The 25,142-nt window shown below is 39.7% G+C and overlaps 1 protein-coding gene across 21 annotated transcripts in view; it reads left to right on the forward strand.

The window, feature by feature from the left end:
* LOC111573927 (receptor-type tyrosine-protein phosphatase F) overlaps positions 1-25,142 on the forward strand; it is a 169,119-nt gene that overhangs the window by 67,944 nt on the left and 76,033 nt on the right. For all 21 annotated transcript variants that reach the window (XM_055014182.1, XM_055014181.1, XM_055014186.1 and 18 more), the window contains exons 3-4: positions 4,754-4,899; positions 5,877-6,018. In XM_055014182.1, the coding sequence (XP_054870157.1) occupies positions 4,754-4,899; positions 5,877-6,018 (288 nt within the window). The remainder of the gene's footprint in view (positions 1-4,753; positions 4,900-5,876; positions 6,019-25,142) is intronic.

Genomic DNA, 25,142 nt, shown 5'->3' on the forward strand with positions numbered 1-25,142 from the left:
CATAATGGTACCTCTGCTCTGGTCTTAGACAAAGTTAGTTACTGTACATGTACAGGTATTGACAGGTGTTCTGATCACCCATTCCAACATTTGGAGATCAGTCTAGTGAAAAATACCACATCTGTTGCACTACCTGAGTTCAGGAACCCCCATACCTTTAATCTCTGTTACAACCTCAAACACCACAAATATCACTACAGGTGTTAGGTTAACTGACAGAAGTTATCCTCATACACAGATCAATCAGCAAACTTCACGCTCCTCTGTGGTTTTCAAAACTAATATCTATGCAGAATTGTCAATAGCCTACATTCAGGGTCAAATCTACCAAAGCACAAATGTGCATCTTTCTCATTTCCTATCAGTGTCAGACTTAAATGACCATGTAGTACACTATGGCATACATGGTTATTACTATGAATTACTTCTAACTACTAATAGATTAGACCAGCACTCTGCATGGCATTTTTGCATAAAGCATTTAAAGGATTTGCATTAATTTCCCGAATAATCTTACAATTTATTTGGTAATGAGGTCAATGTCTATCTGGATATGTGGCAGCATACAAGAAACTCTTATTAGTCCCACAAAATAAGAGCAGGAACATTGAGGGTTTTTCATTTGTGTGTTTTGTGTTTTGCTTTGATTAATTCATTTATTCCATTCATTAGTAACAACATGAAAGGCTTTTTGCTCCAGTAACAAAAACTTGTTTTTAATTTCTCCACCACCAGCCATGCTGCTGCTTCTGTACAGCAACACTGCTTTGCATGTAGATCACTTTTTGATCTTTCTGTTGCATTCATTTGGTAATTAAAACATGTAGTATAAATGACTGAGTGATAATCCAGATTTTTGCCTAAGATAAATCAGTTTGGGTTTTTCATGATAGTAATTAGCACATTGTTGTATTTTGGCAAATATGTGGCAACTATGAGGTATTCATAAGCCGATAACAGCAACCCCTAAAGTCTGGCAGCGTGCAGCCAAAACTCTGCTTGACACTTATGGCAGCACTTTCTAACCATTGCCAGAGAGAAAAGAGCATGCATTAAAGCCTTGTCAAGATAGGAGTTTTAAATGTAATGTATCAAAGCATAGAAAGAGTGTAACTCAAAGCTTGCAGTCAGTGGCTGAGAGAAGGATTTGCATAGGTAGGCTTATGTGTTTTCCACCTCTTCCCTGCCATTGTTTTCATGTGACAACTGCCTGCCAGCCAGGAAAATGGGACACAGGCTAGGAAAAAAAGGTTGGGTCTGGATTTTGTCTCTCTAAGAAAAGAACTGACAAACCCAACAGTTTGATATCCTCACCTGCCAATGGTAGCACTATGACAGAAAAACATGAACTAGTGTCCTATTTTGGAGTGTGTTGGGACCACCATTAAACCCATCTATCAGTCAGGAGTTTAGGGTCATCACAGATCTTTTTGAGACTTTGTGATTGGATGTTTGGTGAGATATGAATTAATGATGGGTGCCACCAAGTTTGCCCTAGTTTAACCTTTGAGTTCCAGTCAACTTTCAAAATTCAGGGGACGCTTGTTTAGAAGGATTAGTACGGGCAAAGCCTAAGATCTAGTGGTTTTTGTCTTAAAAGTTTCTGGCAATACGTAAGCTTGCATCCTTTAATTTGAAGCATGTGCAGAGAACTGTTTTAATGCTATCTGATCCTCCATCTGAGCAGCAAAGTGAAAAGCCTTCACATCAGTTTAAATGGAACTGCTATGGACAGATGTTCACAGAAACTCTTGGAAGTCAGATCTGTATAATCAGGTCTTAAAGATTCCAGCTCACCACCCATGCACGCACTGATGCATGTTCAGGCATACGCTCTTAATGCTGATCAGGTTAGAATCGTTAACGCAGTTCTCCCAGTGCCACCTGCAAATGTGTCACAGTCCCATTCTGATGCTTTAGAAAAGGAGTTATTACTGTGCATTTGCAGCCCAAATCTTGCCTCTGGAAGAACCAGGACCAAAATGTCATTCAAATGTCAGGTGGGTTGAGGGACTGTGTCAGGGTCACAGGTCACAGCTGGACTGGTATATGTGTGGTACTTGCTTTGCAGTGCCAAGCACACATAACTACCTACTGACACACTGCACTGCACTCTACTGCAGTACATTTTCTTTGGCATTGTTAGCTTAATTAGCTTTTATCTGTTACACTTTTTAGTCAGTAAACATGCAGTACAGTGCCACTATCCATATGTGACATGACAGTTATGTACTCTATCAGACTGGCCAAAACATATCATTTCTGTGAATGATGGTATCTCAGTGTATTTCTGTGCTGAGTGTTAGGGACAGTTTTAGGGTATTAACTTCAGTTTGACTGATGCTGTATATTAATGTTAATAAGTGCAACTGTGACATTGTTATCTGCATGGTTATCTTAATTCACTTGTGGCACACAGATACTTGTCATATACTTCAATTTGTAAGTCATTTAAAAAAAAAAAGGGATTATAACAAAAAGAAAACATACACCAATCACCCAGAACATTAAAACCACCGACAGATATTGATCATCGTGTTACAATGCATTTTTCTCCAGGGAAACCTTGGACTTAGGCATTCAGGTGGATGTTATTTTGACATGCAAGACTCACCAAAACATTGTTTGACACCAAGTAAACCCCCCTCCAAGGGAAACAGCGCTACACACACAAACAACAGTGGCCTCCCTCAGCAGGACACTGGACCCCACCACTCCACTAAAACTGATCAATGAGAGTTTGAGGAACACGATAAAGAACACAAAGTGTTAAACTGGTTTCCCAGCTCGTCATATCTTAATCTGATCAGCCATCCATGCGTTGTCCTAGAATAAACCCAATCTACTGAGGGTCCATCCCTCAGCCCACAGGATGCAAAGGATCCTCTGCCAGTGTCCCAGTGCCAGACACCCTCAGAGGCCCTGTTTCCCTGCCCTGACAGGTCAGAGCTGTTCTGGTGGCACGACAAGGATATTAGACAGATGGTTTTAGTGTTGTGACTGATTAGTGTTTATTATTAGAGCCACATTACAGATCTTGTATTTTTGCACTATAAAATACAGTTTGCTGTTTGAGTATTAAATGTAAGTAAAAGGCTGCTCTAGATTTTTTTTGTCAACACTCAAAGAACTACTATACAATTTGTTTCTAACATCACCAAATGTTACCTTGAATACATATTGCCTGTTGTTTCAACCATTGTCTTACTTCGCCTTATTTAGATTTGGTAATTTATTTAATTGCTTAGGCAGTTTTTGTGAAGCTAAAATCTATTATTTATTTAAATGAATGCTCTATTGTGTAATTCTTAGTCTGTTTTTATCTGATTTAAAGTTATTAGTTCATGTCAGGAACATCAGTAAAACTCCTTCAAAAATTCTAGTCATTTTAAAAAACTATTGAGTTGAAATAATGTACAAAAAAAATAAAAAATTCCATTTAAGTTCACAGGAAAAGTTGACTCCATTATGCAAAGGTATGTGTCTTCTTCCAGCCAGTTCCATTCGGATGTGTGTAAAGATATCACATCACACTGTGATGTATGTATGCACACTTCCCTTCTTGCAGGCCCACATTAAGCCTTTTATTGTATATTGCTCGAAGAACATTATGCTGCTGTTTTGTTCTAAAGCAAGGGCAGCCAGCACCACCTCTCTTTCTCTAGCCAAGGTACAACTTAGTGTGATGATGTAACAAGTGGACTAGGACCCCGTCCACTTTCAAAAGAGGTATAATGTTATGCTAACTAGAAATTGACCCCCCCCCACCCCACCTCTTTTCACCAATGTTGTATTAGAACACATAAAATAGAGAAGAATGGTGGCAGCTATTGCTGGATTTTCCCCAGCGTGTGCTCAGTGAGGGAGGCTGGCGTCTCCTCTGTGTACACAGCATAATGATTTACCCCTTTGTGCATGTCTCCATGGGGCAGTTTGCTCGTCTGCGGTTTAGGTGTTCCCCACTCCTTTTAATGACTCTGGAGATGAAACACGAGCTGACAGAGCCAGTAATAAGAACGTTGTGTCATATTGCTGAAGCTGGGATTATGCACGTCTGTGATTGTAAATACAGCACAAAGCATGTGGTGGCTATAGCATGGAGCTAAGGTGTGCTCACTGTAGCATCATGTCAGCTTTGACAGGCTGTCAATAAAACACACACTCCATTGAACTATTCACAATGATCCTGGGTGTGGTGCTCTGTAAAACCTTAAAGGCAAACAGGGCAAACCACTGTTAGAAGTGTTCTAAAAGGTTGTCCACAATGTTGTTGTAAACACACATCATCCAGGAAGTCCTAAACATATAGAGAATGAAAGCATAGCGGCTGCCTTGTTTGGATTTTGGGAGATACCAAACAGTTTAAATGCCTGACAAACACAATTGGCTGTTTGAATGCTAAACAACCTAATTAACCGCCAAAGTGTCATTTTACTGGGTGGATGTTTTCAAATTCTATGTCAAAACAAAAGTGAGAAACAGGATACCTTGACAGGTGAACACACAGGGCTCGGTGTCTCCCATAACTAAGCTGCAGGTGGGCCATAACAACACCTTTATGGGTTTTCTAATGGTTGCCTTTGTGTGGTGAAGGTGATACCCATAGATAATCAAGTTTTACATGCTAATGTAGCTTAGGCATTAACAACACCTTCACTCTCCCTTCTGCTCTCCTTCTACCTTGACTCTCTACCTCTTTTCCTGTCTTTAACTTCTATCCCTCCCTCTGCCCCCTTCACTTCTTCTTCCTCAGGCTTGCCAAGTTTTGTCAAATCCCCTGAGGACCAGACAGGTATTTCGGGTGGAGTTGCATCATTTGTGTGCCAGGCTACCGGGGAGCCCAAACCGAGAATTACCTGGATGAAGAAAGGCAAGAAAGTCAGCTCCCAGCGCTTTGAGGTGAGCACTCATGCATGACTTTCAGTTCTCTTAACAATCACACACTCAGCTATGTGCGCGCACACACACACACACACACACACACACACACACACACACACACCACACAGGCAGGCACAAACACAAGATACGTGACAAAACACTACGGGCTTGGGGATTAGACTGCTTTTGTAACCCACTCTCACTGAGACCAACGCATCCACACATGCATGCACACTTGCAGCATTGACACAAATTGCACACTTGCATAGCACACACAATGAGGAGCCCTGTCATTGAGCCTCATACAAGCTCTTCTCTTCTCCAAGACCAGACATGCTCCCTTCTCTTTAATCTCCCTCCATCTTGATTTGCATAGTCCGCTTCATCTTGTCCCATCTTTTCACATCCATCCTTTCACTCTGCTATACCATCTCTGGCCGTACACCCCATTGATGTATTACTTGATGTATTTCCCCTCCCTTTTTGAACCCACGTGAACAGAGGTAAATGCCTTAGTTGGAAACTCTTGTTCTGTCTGACCAGGTTTACTTTACAACATAAGTGTACTAGCTGAAAGGGTTATTGGTTTATGCTCCCAGCTGGTATTACTGAATGAGATCATTAAGTTTGTGCTGTACGTCACTTTTTTTGGATATGACTTTATATTATCACTCACTCTAAACAACATGATTGATTGTCACTTATGTTTAAGAAGACATTTGGGCATTTTTTTTGGCGTTCATCCTTTGTAGTGAGAACAAAACATCTATTTTGAAGCAAGAATTGAAAGTACCGACTTAGAAAATCTGATAAAAGCAGCAAAACTGGAAAATGTTAGTTTTTTCCTCTTACACATCAGAAACACAATAATCATGAAAACTGTAATCTGAAGTAGCCATTGCTTTTATTTATATCTTTCAATAAGGTGATATCCATGACAATAAAAAGCCTCTATAAAACATTCTTGCCCTTTTGCTTTGCTGTGGCTCTCCCAGGTGATTGAATTTGATGACGGTTCGGGCTCCGTACTGCGGATCCAGCCACTACGCACACACAGAGACGAAGCCATTTACGAGTGTACAGCCACTAACAGTGCTGGCGAGATCAACACCAGTGCTAAGCTCACAGTGCTTGAAGGTAAGATAAGTCTTTCTTCTCGCTTGGTTTTTCTCACCATCTTGCTTTTACTCTCACTGTTTTTTTGTAAATTGTTCTTTTCCTGCTGCTAGTGCACTGAACGTTTTACTCCAATATATCCAAAAGCAAACGTACTTTAATAATTCATACATAAACATTTGCAAACTCTGTGGATTCCTGGTTTTGGTAGTGTCATGGAGGAGCAAAAAGACTACAGTATATCTTAATGTTAACTCCACAAAGTGGAAAAAATGTAAGGATTACATTTTTAGATAAGATAGCATACAATTAAGAAAATGTTTGACCTGCAATCTATTTATTTTAATAAATATTCTCTTTTATTGGCTGTACTGCAACATTTACTTTGCCTCATTCTCTCAACAAGTCACTTAGCCAGTCTCCATCCTCCACCAGAACAAGTCAGTGTCATAATCAACTAAAAAAGATAAGCAACTGTAAATACCAACTGTATATGAATTACATTAACATTTATAAATTCACAATTACCTGCCTGGCCATAGAACTCCAAGAAAAGGCTTCACGTGGTCATATAAACAGTTTTTGGATGTCTGAGTGTTTTACACATGTAGGAATACCCTCCAATGCCTGCAAGCCAGGTTGACCTCCATGGACCTCTTCTCCCTTCTCGTTCATAGAGTTAATGTATCTGATTTATGTGGACAGAGGTTCTGCACCTCTCTCTGTGCAGCCTTCCATATCAGTGAGCTGTGTGCATGAATTTCTTCTTTAATTGATTATAATTTTGTCATGTGGGTGCAAGTCACCACAGCAGTTGATTTCATTAGAAAAAGAAAAAAGCTCCAGAGCTAGCCAGAGGGAGGATTAAAGCCGTCTATAGCCATTACAGTGGCATTAAAGCAGATCCCCTCTCATTCAAATACAGCCTTTCCATCCCCCGTTTGAATCCCATTTTTCTTACACCCACCCTTTCTTTTTTCTCTGTCCACACTGATTTGATGATATCATCGACTGGGCTTGCATAATCTTCCCGAAGGGATTTTTCTTCAGTGCAAAGAACGGTTCTCTTTTTGCCCCTCTTTCGCGCTATATTTGAAGAATGCTGTTGCCTGCACAAACAAACAGAACTAACATGATGTGATGCTCACATGATTGAAATGAGATTAATTACGGTGTTGGTGCTGGGGTAGCCAAACAGGACACCAAGTTCAAATTCCCTCTGTTAGTGAAATATAAATGGACAACAGTCTTACTCAACAGTGAGCAACTGTTCTCACTGGCAGATGTGCGGTGCCTTAAGTTGTCGTCTCTCTGTGATCCTGTACTCAGTGTCATAGCTGCTAAATCCATCAGACATGTACCATATCATGCTTTTATCCTGTGGGCTTCACTAGTCTTATCTACTACGTTCATTTTTTTAGCATGGGGAAGTTATTAGACCTTAAACAATGACAGTGTTTTTGGTTATTCTAAAATGAAAAGTTACATTTCACATTGCTTGGTGTTTAATTTTCATAATACACACCAACCTAATGGTATAATGAAGCAATATTCTTTGATAATATTAAACTGAGTGACCGAGATGCTAGTATTGATGGTTCCAGCAAATATCAACACCTGAGTCCACACAGGTGAGCCACGTTCAGCTCATTGTTTTGGTCACACAAACCAACACAATGTAAGTTCATGAACAACTCTGGACAGCTGCTCTCAGCCTACATACTCAAACAAGCCTCTACTACATTACCTGCCCAGAGTGAAATGGCAGCCAGCCAAAGTAAGCGAGCTGCTGCTGAAGTTGAAGTCTTTGTCAAACTTTTGGCAGACAGATATTTATTTCTGAATGTTTACTCCAACAGGACGTTTCCAAGTTGTTTCTGTATGAGTTCAAAATGAGCAATAACATGTGAGGGCTTAACAGTGTAAAGCTTGAGTCTTTTTACCCATTATTGTTGGATAAAATATCTTTGTATAAATTGAGTTGTAAATGTTAGACTTGGATTTATTTGTTGCAACCTAGTTAACAATGATAGTGTATAGCTTAGTATTTATCAGCATACATCAAATTGCAAAAGTTAGGAAATGAAAAAAAATCTAATTTTTCTTTTTACTTAATGCAGTGGCAGACGCTGTAGAAGAACAAAGCCACACATCATGTTTAATCTAAATAACTCCTTGAATCTGGTTGTCCAGAACCCTTAGGATGGGCTTGACTTGCACACAAGTCTACACACTACCACACACATTTATACATATTGACTAACACAAACGCACTCAGTACAAACGCACATACCCTTACAGAGCAATGACGTCAGCTCTGCTCTATATTTAGACTATTGTTTGTAGCCTAGTAATACATCAAGTTCATATCAGCAGCACTACACAAGAAAACACTGGGGCAGCACCAAACAGATGGAGACTAATGATCCTCTGCCTTAATGGGCCACTGGTAGCCTGAAGGTTTGAGAAGTTGGTCTCACATCAAAATGTAGCTTTTTCACATCTTGGATCAAATAATAAAATTTGGACTAAGTGAAACCTGCTTTGCATTTGCAAACTTCTTTCACTGTGGTGTCCTTGAGCAAGGCACAGAACCAGTAAAGCTGCTGAGTGAATGCAACACTCCCAATGTGGCTGTGTAAAGAAAAATTAAGCTGAGCATCACTGAAAGTCATGCCACATCTCAGTCAACCTTTACTGAATAAGTAAAGGTTGAAAGAGTGACTTCATAAGCAAAAATGTCCTGTTTTTGCATTCCAAAAGAAAAGCTCTCGTGCTGCCCACAAGAATTAAAGTACGTGCGCATGAAGTTGTCATCATACATTTGAGTGTCCTCATCCAGAGAGGCAGTGAGAATGGTAAAGTCATTATAGCAATAAGTCGATCTGGATTATAGGTTTTAGCAGAGCATAAGAAGGTCGAGCATTAATTATGATTATTTCATATACTGGCTCTTTATTTTGTTATGCCAATCCTGCAAAATATGGATTATGACAGCCATACCAGTGCAGCTTTACACGTGCTTTCAGTATTCTCAAAGCAGGACTGTACTATGTCGAGAAAGTATTAGCATTCAGGAGTGCATTGTAGTGTCCAGATCACTTCATTTGCTTGCAGTTTTTAGCAAAATTCAGTGACTCCACATGTATTTTGTGTCAGTAGTGCCATCATCTTATGTAACACCAGGGGCTTCAAGACATAAATTCAAGTGTCATTAAAATTGCGACTTTATTGCAGGTTGACCTCACTGGCAGTCTTTCAGTGTGGCTGCCTCAAAAACTGTTAAATATTGCTCAAGACGCATTTTAATGTATGTTGTATAGAAAATTCAGGTCGTGCAGAAATAAAAACACGTGTCATGGACTTGCTCTTGGAGATCTCTCTGCTGATGTTATGTTATGGGTTGCTCACCTGTGAGGAGTTGTAAAGGCATGTGTTCACACTAGCCAAGTCTGGCATTAGCACTTTTGCAGTCATGAGTCTCAAGTCACTCTGTAATTCTGTCACGCTGTAACAGCCCTGCTTTTTGTTCGTCGCAGTTCTCACGCCCCTGCCTAAGAGGTCGCACCACGGAGACTTACATACAGGCCCAAAGTCAGCTTAGCCATTCCTCATTGTGTGTGTGTGTGTGTGTGTGTGTGTGTGTGTGTGTGTGTGTGTGTGTGTGTGTGTGTGTGTGTGTGTGTGTGTGTGTGTGTGTGTGTGTGTGTGTGTGTGTGGGTGACAGAGAAAGAGAGAGAGAGAGAGTGTATATTGTATGTCTGAGCTTTATGGATAAATAATGACGCTGACATTGGTAAGACCAGAAGAGGTAGTGTGATTGAAAAATATTATTGCAGTCTTTCGTCCTCATCTTTCTCACCCTCTCTCTTCTTTTGTGTTTCTGCCCTATGATCTCTACGTCTTTTGTCTCTTTGTAACTCCAAATATCTCACTTCCACTTCTCTATCTGACTCTGTGTTGACCGTAGTGGACTACGGTGTGGTGGTGGTGTTGTAGTAGAGTAATATAAAGAGATGACCGAAAGGAACGATGACTCATTATGTGGGTAACGATGTCAATGTTCTGACCTTGAGCGCCCCCCTTGAATTGCATGCCTCAGTAAATGTCCAGGTAAATGGTGCTTGTCTCTGTGATGTATGAAATAAACTACTGCTGACCAGAAAAGACATCTCAGCTCACAACATCAGTCTTAAATGCTGTCTGCTGCCACCTCTTCATGTCAAGGCAGTATTTCATATTTTCATTGCTGTTAACATTTGATGAGGATGTAAAATGTAAAATGCAATGACTCACATCAAGAAATGACTAAGGTGGTGTCAAAACCATGTCATAACACTAATGGTGATGATAAAACTGACGTGACTCTTTTTGCAACCGGAACTCTCCCCAAAACCAGACCCAAATTTGATGAAAGTGCCTCAAGCAAAAATCTTAAAATTGCACAATTTTAGGAGGCTTCTATAAGCAGCCAGGCAATTGCAAAATTGACAAGTTCGGGGAAAGGCCTACAGCGATAGAGATTTAGTTGGAAATGAGTCATATTGGTGAAATTTTTAGTAAAAACATTCAAAACAAATATCGAATTAGAGTTCATATATGAAAGAAAAAAACACTTTACAAACATTAACACTGCTTTTATTCCCTTTATGGTGTGAGAATGAAGTGGCTGACATTACTGTTTGCTCTACAGTAGTTCTATATTTCTAAACCAAAGTGTGTTAAAAGCTGGAAACCTTACCTACAGCTGGTTGCTGCCATTAGTATCAATCAAATCTATCAAATCCCAGGAAAGTAAAATTTGGCTGCCTATCTGCTTCAGCTCACCCACTGTAAATTTCTCTGGCAATAGTTTCAGCAACATCCAGCATAATATTTTACAACTAAGCAAACTGTTGAGCAGATGCGAACTGTGATTCAAGAAGATTCCTTAAATATAAGCAGCTACTGAGCAGGTATATTCTGGGACTTTTCTGGGTTTCTTTTTTTCTGTGCTGGAGAACATTGTCTTGTCCTTTGGGAGACAGTGGACCTGTGTCTAGAAAGGAGGAATGTTATCTAATGGAACCAGATCAAAGTCCCATCATTACCAGAATCCTCCACTGTCAGAGCATGAATTAGACAGGGTCTCCTTCAGACCAGAAGTTTTTTGAAGTTCTCTTCAAAAAACCTTCTGAACATGTAATATGAAGAAAAAAGGTAATTTTTGGAAAGGTCAAGCAAGAAATATGTAAGGACACGAAGCTTCTGCACTGGATAAAAAAGTAGTCCCTCGCTTGGTGAAAACATGCCAAACATTGAACTTTGAAAAAGCTCCTTATAATATTAATGGAGTTCGGCCCTATGAGTCATTTTTATGCCTCTTTAATTTCAAAATGGAATAGGAGGTCACAATTGTGTTGTGTTGTGTTGTGTTGAAAACTCATCAGTTTTTGCACATAGTTTGAACACGTTTCAAAACAGAATTCAGTGCAGGGTCCCAGCTTTACTGCACTGACTGTATTTAGTGATCTCATGTTTGGTGTCAGTAAACAAATTACAGCCTCACCAGTTAGAAAGGGCCTTTATTTGCTTGCTATGCATTATAGTCCCTGGTGCAGAGGCAGAAAATGACTGCGACACAATGCCGGTAATAAATATCTCAGGAGCCAGGCAAGTGTGGACAACAAACCTGACTGGATGAACAGCATAGAAATCTCATTGCGCCTCTTCCCTGGCTGGAAAAATACATACAGAAGCTATATCGGAATGATTTAATACCGAACCCTGCTCCTCCGACAACTTAATCCTCTCCTTTCCTCCACGCTATTCAGATAATCCACAATGACCAAAATAAGGTCTGTTGTGTAACTGCTATTTCCCACATTACTTGATCACACCGTGGGGTTCTGTTTTTGGATGCTGCTGGGTCTCTTTTAACATTTTGTAGTTGTGTCGATGTGTTGTTCAAGCTGGTGATGGTCACTTCTTATTTAACATTGCATGCTAAAGGCTGTTGATGTGGTGAAGTGATACAGGACATGAAAGTTTGGCCTTAGTTTTCGTACAGTCCGTTTGGTGTTCATTTTACACAAGGCTGTTATTTATCAAAGCATGCTAAAGGGATACAGTGGCACAAACCTGCGCACACACAAAACATTCAGGGACGCATACGCATGCGCGCGCTCACACGCGCACACACGCACACGCACACACACACACACACACACACACACACACACACACACACACACACACACACACACACACACACACACACACACACACACACACACACACACTGTATTTTTGAGTTCCATTGTGACAGTCTGTGTCACAGATTTAATTTCTCCCACCATCTGCTGGCTGGAGGCCCAGCATCGTAGATCATATCCAGCCTGACAGATACAAACTGCATCTGTCTATGCATGCTTCTCCCAAGGACTCACACAATATGGCAGAGTGGACTTACTCTCCTGGCCACCCAATCTGCATTCTTACATCCTTGCTTCCAAGGACTTGGACGTGATAACTAGGACAGGTAGATTTTTTCGAGTTTCAGCATGTTCAATGCACTTGCTTTTTAACAGAATGCACAGGAAATTAAAAAGTAGCAAAAACAAAAACCAGTTGTTCTGGAAAATGACCCTGAAGAACATAATATTTATGAGCTATAAAATAATTTTTAAAAAAATACAGGTTCATTCTTTGTATACCAACCCATTACACAATGAGCACATTCTCCCCTTTTCACCAGCTCAACCAGGCAATCGTGTTTATTGCTCATCAAGAGGTAATATAGATTATAGTGGTGTACCAGTTACAAACTCTGCATCCTTGCACAAATATTTTACATCCCATCGCTGTTCTTTCTTTCATTAGTCACAAACAACTTGTGTTTCAGACTTTAAGTATTTGTGTGATGATATATTATCATCAAAATCCCTATCAACCAGTAAAAAAATAATATCCTCGTTATTGTGTTTTGTGTTACATTTTTCATGATTCAGAATACATGTGGTGTGATCAACAAATTACTTTGAGTTACCATTAAAATTGACCCCGGTTAATTGATCTGTCCCATGAAATATATTTGACTGCAGATTAATTTTTTTCATGGCATATTTAAGGCATCTGGAGGGAGTCATTTTTGCTTTGAGGCAGCATTTTATCATCTCTACTTGTCCATCAGTTACTCCATTCTTCTGGAAAGCGGTATCTGCAATGTCTGGTATGTGTGCCGTTAGTGCTGACCATGTCTGTGGCCTCAGGGGAGAAGAGGGAGAGGGAGAGAAGGGCAGGGGATAACAGAAGAAAAGTGGTTGATAGAGCCAGACATTCAATTAATAGTGCAAAAATGAAGTCCTTTTATTTATTTCTTTTTGTTGTGCAGGTGGTGAATTAGACCAATTCTTTGGAAGTTGCTTGTTCATTTCAGCTTATGGCTGTTTCCCACCACTTTCTAAATTGTCAAAAGCCTGCAATTTGATATTTAATCCTACAAACATCAGTGGGCTTTCTTAATTACTCAAGAATGGGTTTACATTTCTCTAATTTATCCCTTAACTTCAACCAATTTGCTAAAAATTCCACATCCCAAAACGACAAATGCTGGGATGTATTTATCTTATTTTAAGTGGGCCAGTTCAAAGAGTGTTTTAACTTGAGCTTTCCAATTTTTTCTAAAGAGCACATTTGCTAAGCTTTTTAGCCCAAGAAGTATGAAAAATAAAATGGCTAAATGAATGTAAATGAGGTTCCTCTTGTTACTGTCATCTACTTCACTGAACTCTTTCTCACAACCTTTCCTCTTGATAGACTAAAACAGATTCTAACCAGCAAGAATAATATTTGTTGTCTGTGGTGTAATAAATGGGTTAAACACATGATTTATAATACTGCCTGCAATAAATAGTGACATTGCTTAGAGATGAGTGGGAGAGAAAAACGGAACATCCCATAATATTATAGCATCAGAAACAATAGCCATAAAATGATCACAGATTTAAATTGTGCTTCTTCTCGGGCATTTTTAGCATCCCTGTGAAATTATTAATTCCACAGCTATTGTACTGGATTTTATAATATGGCACAGGTGTCCCTATTTTTGTGTCCACACTCTATACTGCATAGTGTGTACAGTGAAATGTGTTTCTTCTGTCTGCTGCCATACACTCACTGAGACTGGAGCTACAGCCTATCACGGTTTAAGACTTGGAGTTTTCCTGTCAGGACATATTGAATTCCTTATCTAGACATTGTCTCTGGATTTCAGGAGATACTGGATTTGTGACAAGACATGCACATCCATTAATATCTGTACATTGTCAGAAACAGACAGGGCTATCCATAAATTGACATCTACTATTACATATCTGCCACCATCAGCTGCAACAGGCTTTTCCTATTCAGGTACAGATTTTTACTGAAGACTTATTTGTGAGACCAGTATAATTGTTGATCATTTTTCCTCATGCATTCAGTCTAAAACAATGCTTCCTTCATTTCATAGTAAACTAATTGTCAGGTTGCCTTTTTCTGGCATTTTTTTTTCCCTGGGAAGTTTTTTGTTTTCTCTGCATTTGCACGGTTTGACTCCTGATTATCTGAGCCCAGAATGCATTTCGTTTTTATTGGGGTGTCATATTTCCCTCTAAATCAGAGAGACATCCAGCAGGTAGAAAGTCAGGCTTCAAAATGTGAAGATCCAATAGCATTTTTTTCTAGAACTATAAGCAGTCACACTGAATATAAACACAGAGGATGATGGAAACTGTCACTCACAAATGTGTTCCTGAACCAAGTTGATATTTGAAGGGTCAAATGCGAGTCAGTGCATACTTACTCCTAAGCGTTCTGAGCCCTGAACACAGCGACAGTGTAATTTTCCATCAAATCAATTTGTTCATTGCTTCATGCTGTTCGTCTTGCTCTACGTAAGTGTTTTTAGCACAGCAAAGGTTCAGTCTCTCAGTCACACACTGAGACTGACTTTTCTAATTCATCAGTTACTAATAAAGATTTTGTTATATGTAACATCCTCTCACTGGCACCGAAAAACTGTAATAGTATGAATTGTAAACTCGATATAGACAGAGGGGCCTACATGTAGTTTATTGTCACTGTGTTGAGTAAAACAGTTCTGCTTTCCTAGATTTCAAACAAATGTTTCATATTATTATCCCTAGTTTATAATTGCATGTTTCATTGTTTGGTTTAGTATAGATGATTAAATTCACATGCTTTGATGTTGGAAACAGTAAATGCCAGTGTCTGTCTATTTCTTTCTGTGAGTCATGCAAAAACCCCTGATCAGACAACACTCAGGCACCAAGAAAAAGAAATCCCTGTACAATGACAAACAATTAACAAACTAATATAAAAGCCCTTCAAATGGATTCACTTCTCTGTTTTAGTCCACAGTTGTTGAAAGTGTTGTAGTGAAATGCATTTGTTTTTAAACCAACTCCACTTCATTAGTATCACACCACCTCAGAAATCACTGGTATGATTTCAACAAAAGGGTGACATTAAAACTTTTTATTTTGTATTTTGTGGCATTTTTTTCTGCATCACATTGTGGCGATTTCTGCACAGAGAATGGGGTATCCGGATACACCGGTAGTGACAATAACTGAGATTTTATTTTTAAAAATGCAATACACATGTATTACAAGATAACACAAGATAATGTGGTAAATAATCCAGTATCAATATTTATTTGATTGACGCTCCAACATAGGAGCAACATATCGTACAGTGTACTGTCCACCTTCCTGCACTCCTATTTTGAATGTAATTTATTTGTAACAAAAAAGAGACAAAACACAATAAAAAAGGATCAATTTAACCGATTAATATATTTTTCCATTGATATTGTGCTGTTATTTTTATCATGAATTCATTTGGCTATAATAATTATGTAGTGAACATATTGACAGATTGTTTGTCTGTATATGTGGCCCTGCGACGGACTGGTGACCTGTCCAGGGTGTCCCCTGCCTTCGCCCCAAGTCAGCTGGGATAAGCTCCAGCCCCCCTGCGACCCTAATGAAGATCAAGCGGTGTTTAGATAATGGATGGATGGATGGACATACCGACAGTTCAAACATAAAAATAGAAGCAGCAATACAGTGCATCCAAAAAATACATAAAAATAAAACACCTAACTTGCTTTCTTCCTTTAATTTCTTAATAGTGACACCCTGAGCCCTGAACAGGACAGGTAAGGAGCAAGGTCCACCTCATAGCTGTGTAGGCCAATGAGCCAACAGCTCCCCGGCCCTGACTGGCTATGGATGGATGGGCCTGCAGCATGTCAGGGGGGCTCTAATACCTACACTCAATGAGCTGGCTAATGGGAGTCCTTTCACCCTGACCCCTTTTCCTCACACATTTATACACCAAGTGCTGTTGGCTTATCCGCTGGGCCACCCAAGGCAGGCAAGAATAGCTTGACTCACTATCAGCCTTACGGCTTGGCTTTAAGCTTCACATTTTTCTGATATTTAAGAGGCACAGTCCCATTTTCTCTAAGCTGCTAACCTATGATTTTCAAGGTTGTAGGTGATCGATCTGCTTTAAACTGTCAACGGCACTGCTGATTTTGCATGCATTACGTATTCATCTATATTTTTAACCTTTTTTGCAGTGGACAGTTGACTGAGCGATCTCAGATTTAGCTCCATACTCATACTGTCAGGGCAAGCAGTCAAGAGAACGTACTTGTTCTTTTGTTATTTCTGAGATTGAATTCTGTGTTCATCCAGTGATTGACTTAGTCTATGCCCCTTCCTGGTGAAGCTGTAGTGAGCTTTGAACCCAAATGGTGATGAAAGCAACTACAGAAAATGGAATTTGTTGGGCTTAGTTATGAGTCATAGAATAACTTTTGTTTTTACATATATAACAATGAATCTAACCAGTCCTAAAACACTAATTGCTGTATTCAAATTCACTATATCCCCAAAATAGTTAGCAATTATCAAACAATTTGCAGCAAAATGTCATGTTTGTCTTGCATTTTGGCTATTGTTGACCAGGCTATTGTTGAAATTCTTGAATTTGACTCTTTTGAGGTGAGCAGCTTACAGATTATGCCGTAGTCTGACTTTTTTTGAACACCCATCACTTCTTTATCCTCTACATAATCAAAGCTGAGGCTGTCAACATTGACTCACAGACTCTGTGTATTATTCATTATCTCTGACTGAGAGAATAAGTAAAGGCTGTCACAGGAGCCCAGTCAGTGAGGATTTAATTAACAGAACCTGCCACATTCCACTATACCCACTGCCTTTCTCGGAACTCATAAAAGCCATCCCTATCTGCTGTAATTACACTAAACATGTCACAATAAAGCTCTGCCGATGATTAATTTGAGTTGTGGAGAGGATCAATTAATTCATTTATTTGCCAACCGCTGCTTCTTTTTGTAGACCGATTTCATTAACCGTCACGCTTACTGATTTTTGGTCCTGTCCTTGTTCTTTTCCCCGAGACACCTGGAGGTATAGCCTGTCTTATTAGCCACATCGCATTACCACAGAAATTTACCATGAGCCCTGAGGTTTTTTCATCTTATAGGCAGTTACATTGAAATTAGTAGTAAACCACAAACCGTGCACTCTGTAATACCATAATCTCAAGGGTCTTCAATCAAACTCCTGTTAGTAGGACCACAAGGCAAGAGGGAGAGCTGTAATCTCAAAATGAAAGCCTAAAGCGGTGCTACTCATATAGTGTAGTAAATGGAGGATGTGATTCTGTGCAGCAGTGCTTATCCCACAATGTGACTCGGTCAGCATAAGCATGTGAATTAAGAAGACCACCCTTGGGTTGCAGTAATGGGTCAGAGCCAGGGTGATGTACTAACTGCTGTGGCATGGTATAAATAACAGGCACAGGGCATCTGGCAGGACCGTCGATCATCCCGACGACGGTGGAAGTATGATATCAGATAGGAGAAAAGGGGAGAAGTAGAGATAAATAGAAAAATGGAGAGAGATGATGAAGAGAGAGAGAGGAATGGAATGAGAGGAAGGAGTTTGGGGGAATTAGATGACTGTTATTGATTATCTGCCTGTAGACGAGGAAGTGAGGCCAAATGTTCTGCTCAGCCAGACAAAAAAGTGTATTATTTCGAAGGTCATGGCATGCATTACAGTCTTTTAACTCCAAATACCCTTGGATAAAGAGCGACTAACTGCGCAGTGGTCCTACTACTAGCATGTAGAGTATTAGTGTGTGTTAACAACTGCATTAGCAGTGTTTTTGTTATGTCTGTGTTTTTGTGATGGTCCGTTGCATGCAGGTGTGTCTGTGCGTGCAGTGGGACTGTTTGTTTGATTCACTACTATCTCCATAGCAACTGCCAAAACACCTGGCCTAAGAGATAGCATGCTAGAAACAACAGGCTCGACAAGGTGTTCACGTGTGTTTTAATACACATTTCAATGCACATTGTACATTTGCATTCTGATCCTAACAGTAGTGAACAGGCTTATCTGTCTGTCTAGATGCAATCATCTACGAAGCCATATTCATATCGACTCAGGTCCACCTGTAAAAAATGTTTTTTTTTCACTTAGGATTTGCATTTTGTCATCTTTCTTTTTTGTCCTTGGCTTTTCCATTGAGATTTTCACAATTTTCACGTCATTACAACAGCATTACATCAATGGCCTCCTTGCTGGGTCTTTGATGTTGGGGTGTGCCATGTCATCCCTGCAGAGCAGACCTCTGCAGAGGGAGCTCTGCCAGCTAGCTCACATGCCCTTCACGGCAAAGCATGTGACAAAACTCTTTGGCCTCTGATGTTTTGCAAGTCAAAAGCACAAAGGCAGTTACATGTATATGTGTCAGGTCGGTCTGTCTTTCTGAGAGCCCTATTAGTCAGTACTTGCTTGTCACCAGATTTCAGAAAAAAGAAACTCTAAGTTCTACCACACCTATCAAACACCAGGGGGAAAGTTGACTAAATCAGAGGAGATAAGTTAATTAGTTCATAATCAACAACTATAAGAATGTAATGTTACTGTAGCTAGGAATGCAGTAGACCCCAGATTTTTATCCGTTAACCCTGTTCAACAGAGCATACTGCCACAATAACCATTTTTTTCCCAAGTGAACTTGCTGAATGTTTTACACACTATCAGAAATCCAACTATTGGGAGGACTCTTTCTCTTGAACTCATGTTAGCTTTGGCTGTCAGTGTGCACATCCTGCTGCCACTGATACCTCTCACACACTTGTGTCTCAGGCAGATGCAAATGTCTGTCTCGACAATGTTCTTGGCTGCAGACAGCTGCAGGCCATGTGCCTTGTTTCTGCAGACTGCTCATACTGACTCAAAACTAGCTTAGACAAAGACATCGCTCATAGCACTATATTTATTTCCCTCTTGCAGGTTGTACAGGCAGAAAGGTGAACGATTAAAAATTTATCAGTTAGACACATTCGAAACACTTAACACTTCACTCATGCCTAACAAATTTAATAAAATAATTCCTTTTTAATCATTTAGCCCTTTGTTAAGAGCCAAATGCTGCACATTTTCAAACAGACTAATTAAATACTAAAATGCTCTCACATTTTCTAGAAGCACATCAACAGTGCTCAGTGGAAGGACATCACAGTAATATATACTTAAAAAGGTTAGAATTTAGAGCAGTAATATTTCATGAGGCAAGTGACTGCGCGACTGCCACTGTGGTCCTTTGGTTCACACTATCAAAGGAGACATCACCTTTAATTGTTGTCATCCATCACTTGGCAACAGGTACATGTGGAAATCATAAGGGCCTTTATTTCTTGTTTGAAATTAGATCAGGTCACTGTTTAAACTAAAGAACTTAGGAGAGACTTGCTCTGTCACCTTAATTTTTGAAGGCAAACACTGATCTGAACTAAATTAAATATTGATAGGTATCCACACAAGCCCTGTTCATGTTGTGGCAGTACTTTCTCATGAATATTCCTGGCCATATGCTTCATCTGTGTGTTTAATGGCACCACGTTCTTCTGAATATGCTCACTTCACAGCAGCCCGTGACATTCACACTGTCTTGCATTTAAGACCATAAGGCGCATGGAGATACCAGGGCATACAGAAATGGAAATGAGGTAGGCATTTTCATGCTCAAGTCTTGCATCTTGTGCCACTATGTCAGGGCTCCCCTGTTACGAAGGAAGTGGGGCGTCTGGAGTGTTTTCCCCCATTGAGATGAGTGTGTTTGGGTTGTGGGAAAAACGCTGAATGACGCTAGTGTAGGATTGAGCTCCAGCTGCCTCCCAGTGGGGCAGGAGGACAGGGCTGGGTCTCTTTCAGCAGGGCTCTGATTAGACCCATCGCCCTAGCTGCCACGCTCCACTCACACTGGTAATTGGAGCTGGCAGGAGGTTGGCATGCACCCCTCCCCTGCCCCCTCCTCCTCTCCTCCTATTCCCTTTCCATTTTACTTTTTCACTCTCTTCTCTCATGTAAATCTTACTTCACCTGCTTATGGTTGTTGGAGTGACATGTCACCTTGCCAAAATAGTTTGCGATTCATGTATCGTGTTTAACTACCGTATGACCAGTATGTCTTCTCTGTTTACCAGTGCCTTTTGTATATAATCTAGGCTCCCACTGCTATCCTAATTTAGTAGTACAACCACATACCCACATAGCACTTCCCTCTCATACCCTTTTTTTCCTACTGCACTGCTATAACCAGTGTAAACTGTAAGTTCATCTGCTAAGCTGCTCATATTGCAGTATGAATCTGTGCGTGATAAACAGCTGTTGAGAGAACAATGGTCCTATTTATTTTGGAGAAACTAGTTTGTGCGTACCTAGTTTTTTGTCTTACGCTTTTCTGGCACTGCCCCTGGCCTTACTCATTTGTAAATCCAGGGCGTTTCTTCTTTTTTTCTTGTTCTAACATTTGTATCGTAAAAGCACTTTACATGTGAAGTCAGTCGCATTAACCACTAGACTGTATTAGATCAGTGACACAATAAAGGTTGACATGCAGCATGAATGATTTCAGATTGTTTAGTCGGCATACGAATAGAATAAATTGCCAGTATGATGGTAAGACTGACGAGTAGAACACTCAAATATCTTTACTAGTGTAATTCATGACATTACTGCTTTTGTTCATTTTTTCCCCCTTTTTTTGCTGTACCGCTGTTCATCTTAGTAATGAAAGGCCTGTGTGACATTATTGCAGGATTTTTGCCTGACTCGTATTTTCTTGCTCAGATTAGATCAGGGAGTGAAGCTGGTTTTTTTTTTTTTTTAAAGCTTTTTTTTTACGCTCCAGCACAAGGAAGCTTTTTATTAAAAATTCCCTCTATCTTGACAAACATCAACCTGCATTGTCGGCACTGCTTCATTGGATTCTCTCCGAATTTTCCCATCCTTTTTGTTTTCCCTTCAAATTAAAGGGGCCTGAACAAAGGCATATCTTTGTCTCCCTAGGATGACAAGTTGGCAGACTAGGCCAGCCTCAGGATTTGCAATAGCAGAAATAGACAGAGAGGACTCAAAATCTTACCCAATAGGTTGACTTTATCTTTGATAAGTATATAGAAAGAAATTTCAAGTATTCTTTCTCTTTTTCTCATAAGCCAAGGACATATGCAGCTTTCTATGTTAGATGTGCACTGAATGGTTTTGTAGCCAAAAGAGAAATTTCCTATTTTCATCGAAGACATTGTGTTTAACCATATTAAAATGAAATATCACGTCTCTTGCAAGACATTTTCAAACATTCACAAATTAACTATGTCTTAAAAAATCTTCACATTTTTAAATTCATACAATGTTACCATGTGTGTGCATAAAAGAATGATGATGAAGTCGTCCATGCTGTTGAGGAGGATCAAGGTGTGACCTTCTTTTACGAAGGGATAAAAGCTTGAACATCGTTGGACCAAGTGCATTGAAGACTGTGTTGAAAAATAATGAAAGAACAATCTTTAGAACAATCTTTCTGACGTGGCGTTTTCTGATGATGCCAGGAGCTTACAGGGATTTATTACCTTTGCTTTAACATCATGTTCGGTTGTCTGTGTTGTTTCTACAAGAGCATTTTAAATGGAAAACAAATTAAAGTGGATGCTCAAAAAAATAGAGCTGCTTTTCTGTTTTCATCTTGGTCATACGACCCCAAGAAAAAACTAACTTTTTATATTCCCCACCCCTGTAACAGTGCACACTTTAGAAGCAACACTGAAGCTGAACAATGCTCTACCTTCTACATATGTATAACATGTCGTGTACATGCAGCCCGTCCAGTTTTTCAGGAAGAGACACACCAGAATGCACAGCTTTTAAATTATTCCCAATTTGTGCTTTCTGATATGACTGAGCTGCTGACTCGTGTAATAACTCCTTTGGGGTCTTTCACACTGTTTTAAATGGTTAGCATTTTCAGACCCAGGGACATTTGCCAATAATATTAATTCTAAATATTTTTATGTGCAGGAATATAAGACAGGTAGGATAGATTTTCCTCCCGATAAAGTTGTTCACTTTTACATCTTCTACAGTCAACTGTATGTTATAACTGTTAACGTTGCTGTCAGTATATTTTGGAGGAAATAGATGAATCTCCACTCTAAAAACTAAGGTATGGCAGATTTCTCAGTTCTCTTGTGGAACCCCTAGGGTAACTGGCAAGGTGTAATTGACACTACAGTGTCATGTCTCATTAAATCGATTGATTTCCACTGTGTAGAGAGAGGCTATACAATTTTCTAACTGAGACTGAGTCATTTAGGGGGTCCAGTTGCTGAATGCTACAAGCACAAACAGCATTCATCATACGGTACATGAACAGTGGATAGTGGATTGACTTTAATGTACGTTTTTTTTTTTGTCATGTCTCTACTTGACTGAACATTCTAATTTGTATATCACTTCTTAGCAATAACACTAGACATCATATATAGTAACTGATTGCACATAAAACAGCATAGCTGCATAGTCCCCAAACACAACCTACTTAAACATAAGCACCAGAACTCACACCCACTGGTCAACTCAATGTGTGCGTGCATGAGAAAATTAGATACATGACTCCAGCCACTAAAGGACTTCCTCCTCACATGTCATCTTAAAGGAAGAAGCAATGGAATGTATTAAAATATCATCTTTTACCAACAAACTGTCCATTTTAAAGATTTTTCTTCTGAATAAACTCTTGTTAAGAAAGGAAATGCAGCTTCACAATTTAAGTTGCATTTCTCACGCTGTTCTTGCCTTTGTTTCCATCACTCTCTACCTCTGACCTTCTCTTCCTCTTTGAAGGTTAGAGAAACCAAGTCACAGAGACACACAGGATGCTGCAATACTGTTGCCGTTATTCATACAATGACAAACTGTGCAGTGTTATTTTATTGTGTTGTATTTATCTGTTTCGTAGAGGTATCCTCTTTTGTAGAGGATGTCTGAGAGCTAATTCTATATCGTTAGACAGGAAGTAAGGCTCGCCACAAAGATAAGAAGCCATGCAGAGATCTGTCAACTACATCTGAATATGAGACGATCTGGGCTACAGGCCAAACAGGGGTGAAAGGAGGAACAACTGCTCTGCTGAGGATCAGAACAAAAAACTACATCCATGCCCTTATTCATGCTCAAGCCATATAGGTTTACATGTGGATTTTTGAGTCAGATGAGCCAAGTGGGGGTTGGGGTGGGAAGGAAATGAAAATACAGGTCTACATGATAAGTGTCTGCTTTCAAAGGGGCAAAATCCACCAGTAATACTTAAAGTGGAGCAAATATAATTAGTTATGAATGAGTCAGTAGTAGATTTTGTTGAAATGGTATTTAGTGGATTTTGAATGTCATTTCTTTCGAACAGTTGCATACACTTTGACCAGGTCCTAATGACTGATGTGAGATGATTGTGTATTACTTGTGGCAGTGCTCTTAATGGACAATCCTGACTGTAGGTGTTTTTCTGTGACAGTTAATTAATTGGAAGTTTGCAGAGAATGCTGCCAGTTTTATCACTTGTCACTGATAAACCCTGGAACCCTGGAAATTTCTTTCAAACTGTTCTCACCTCTTTTCTTTACGTGTATCCTTCATAGTGTTGCACCATATACCAATACTAGAAAAGTACCGCGATACCTTACCATTAAAAAGAGGACTATCATGCATAAACATTTTTGGCAATTGTTTCAGTTGCTACAAAATGCACTCAGCAGAGCGCAGACATGCCAGAAAGGTGTCTTGAGTCTATTAAACACCGTTTAATTAGTGATATCTGGTTGTAAATATAACGTAACCATAAAATCTATAAATTATTTATAGGGGATATTTGATTACTGCATTAGCTTTAACAACATTATGACATTGATCTAGTTCTTTACAGTAAGTAAACAAGAAAATATTTTATAATTTTCTTAAGCGTGAAATTAATAGATATGAATGACTAAGTCTGGGACTTTATGTGATTCAGCTCAAATCAGGATTATCAACCTGCACACTACAGCAGTGCATTAAAGTAGACTGAATACAAAAGTCAAGTCAATATACGTTCTCTGCAGAGTTCCACAGTCTGTGAGTACTTTCTAGTTACTCCACCAAGGAGGTGGAGCCTCGGCAGAGTAAATGTCAGAAATGGCACAAGAACCAATTGATTAGATTTTGGCAGTGATGCAGTTGATAGTCTGGATCCACAGACTTGTTAAAGATTTCAGCCGTCGGAAATGAAACACCAACTGAGCAGCCTTGGTGGAATACTGCGCTCTCTGAGTGCTTTGCTAGTTACTCTGCCAAGGAACGTGGTGGAGTTATGTGATTGATTGGCATTGGTCTGTCTGTCTGTCTGTCTGTCTGTTAGCAACATTACTCAAAAACAGACAACAGATTTGGATGAAATTTTCAGCGAGGGTCAGAAATGACAAAAGGACCAAGTGATTAGATTTTGGCAGTGATGCAGCTTATAGTCTGGATCCACGGATTTGTTAAAGATTTCTGTATCACTGCAAATAGCACCACGGCGTCACTGTAACTATGACTACAAGTGACACTACGTCAGCTGCCTGCTGATTATCATGTGATTGCAATCCTACTACAAATCGACCACTGCAGACCACACACTTTTTAAAGATTTCATTTGTCGGAAATCATAAAACTGAGCAGCCTTGGCGGAGTATTGCG

Source organism: Amphiprion ocellaris, chromosome 10 (assembly GCF_022539595.1).
Source record: "Amphiprion ocellaris isolate individual 3 ecotype Okinawa chromosome 10, ASM2253959v1, whole genome shotgun sequence".
Lineage (NCBI taxonomy): Eukaryota > Metazoa > Chordata > Actinopteri > Pomacentridae > Amphiprion > Amphiprion ocellaris.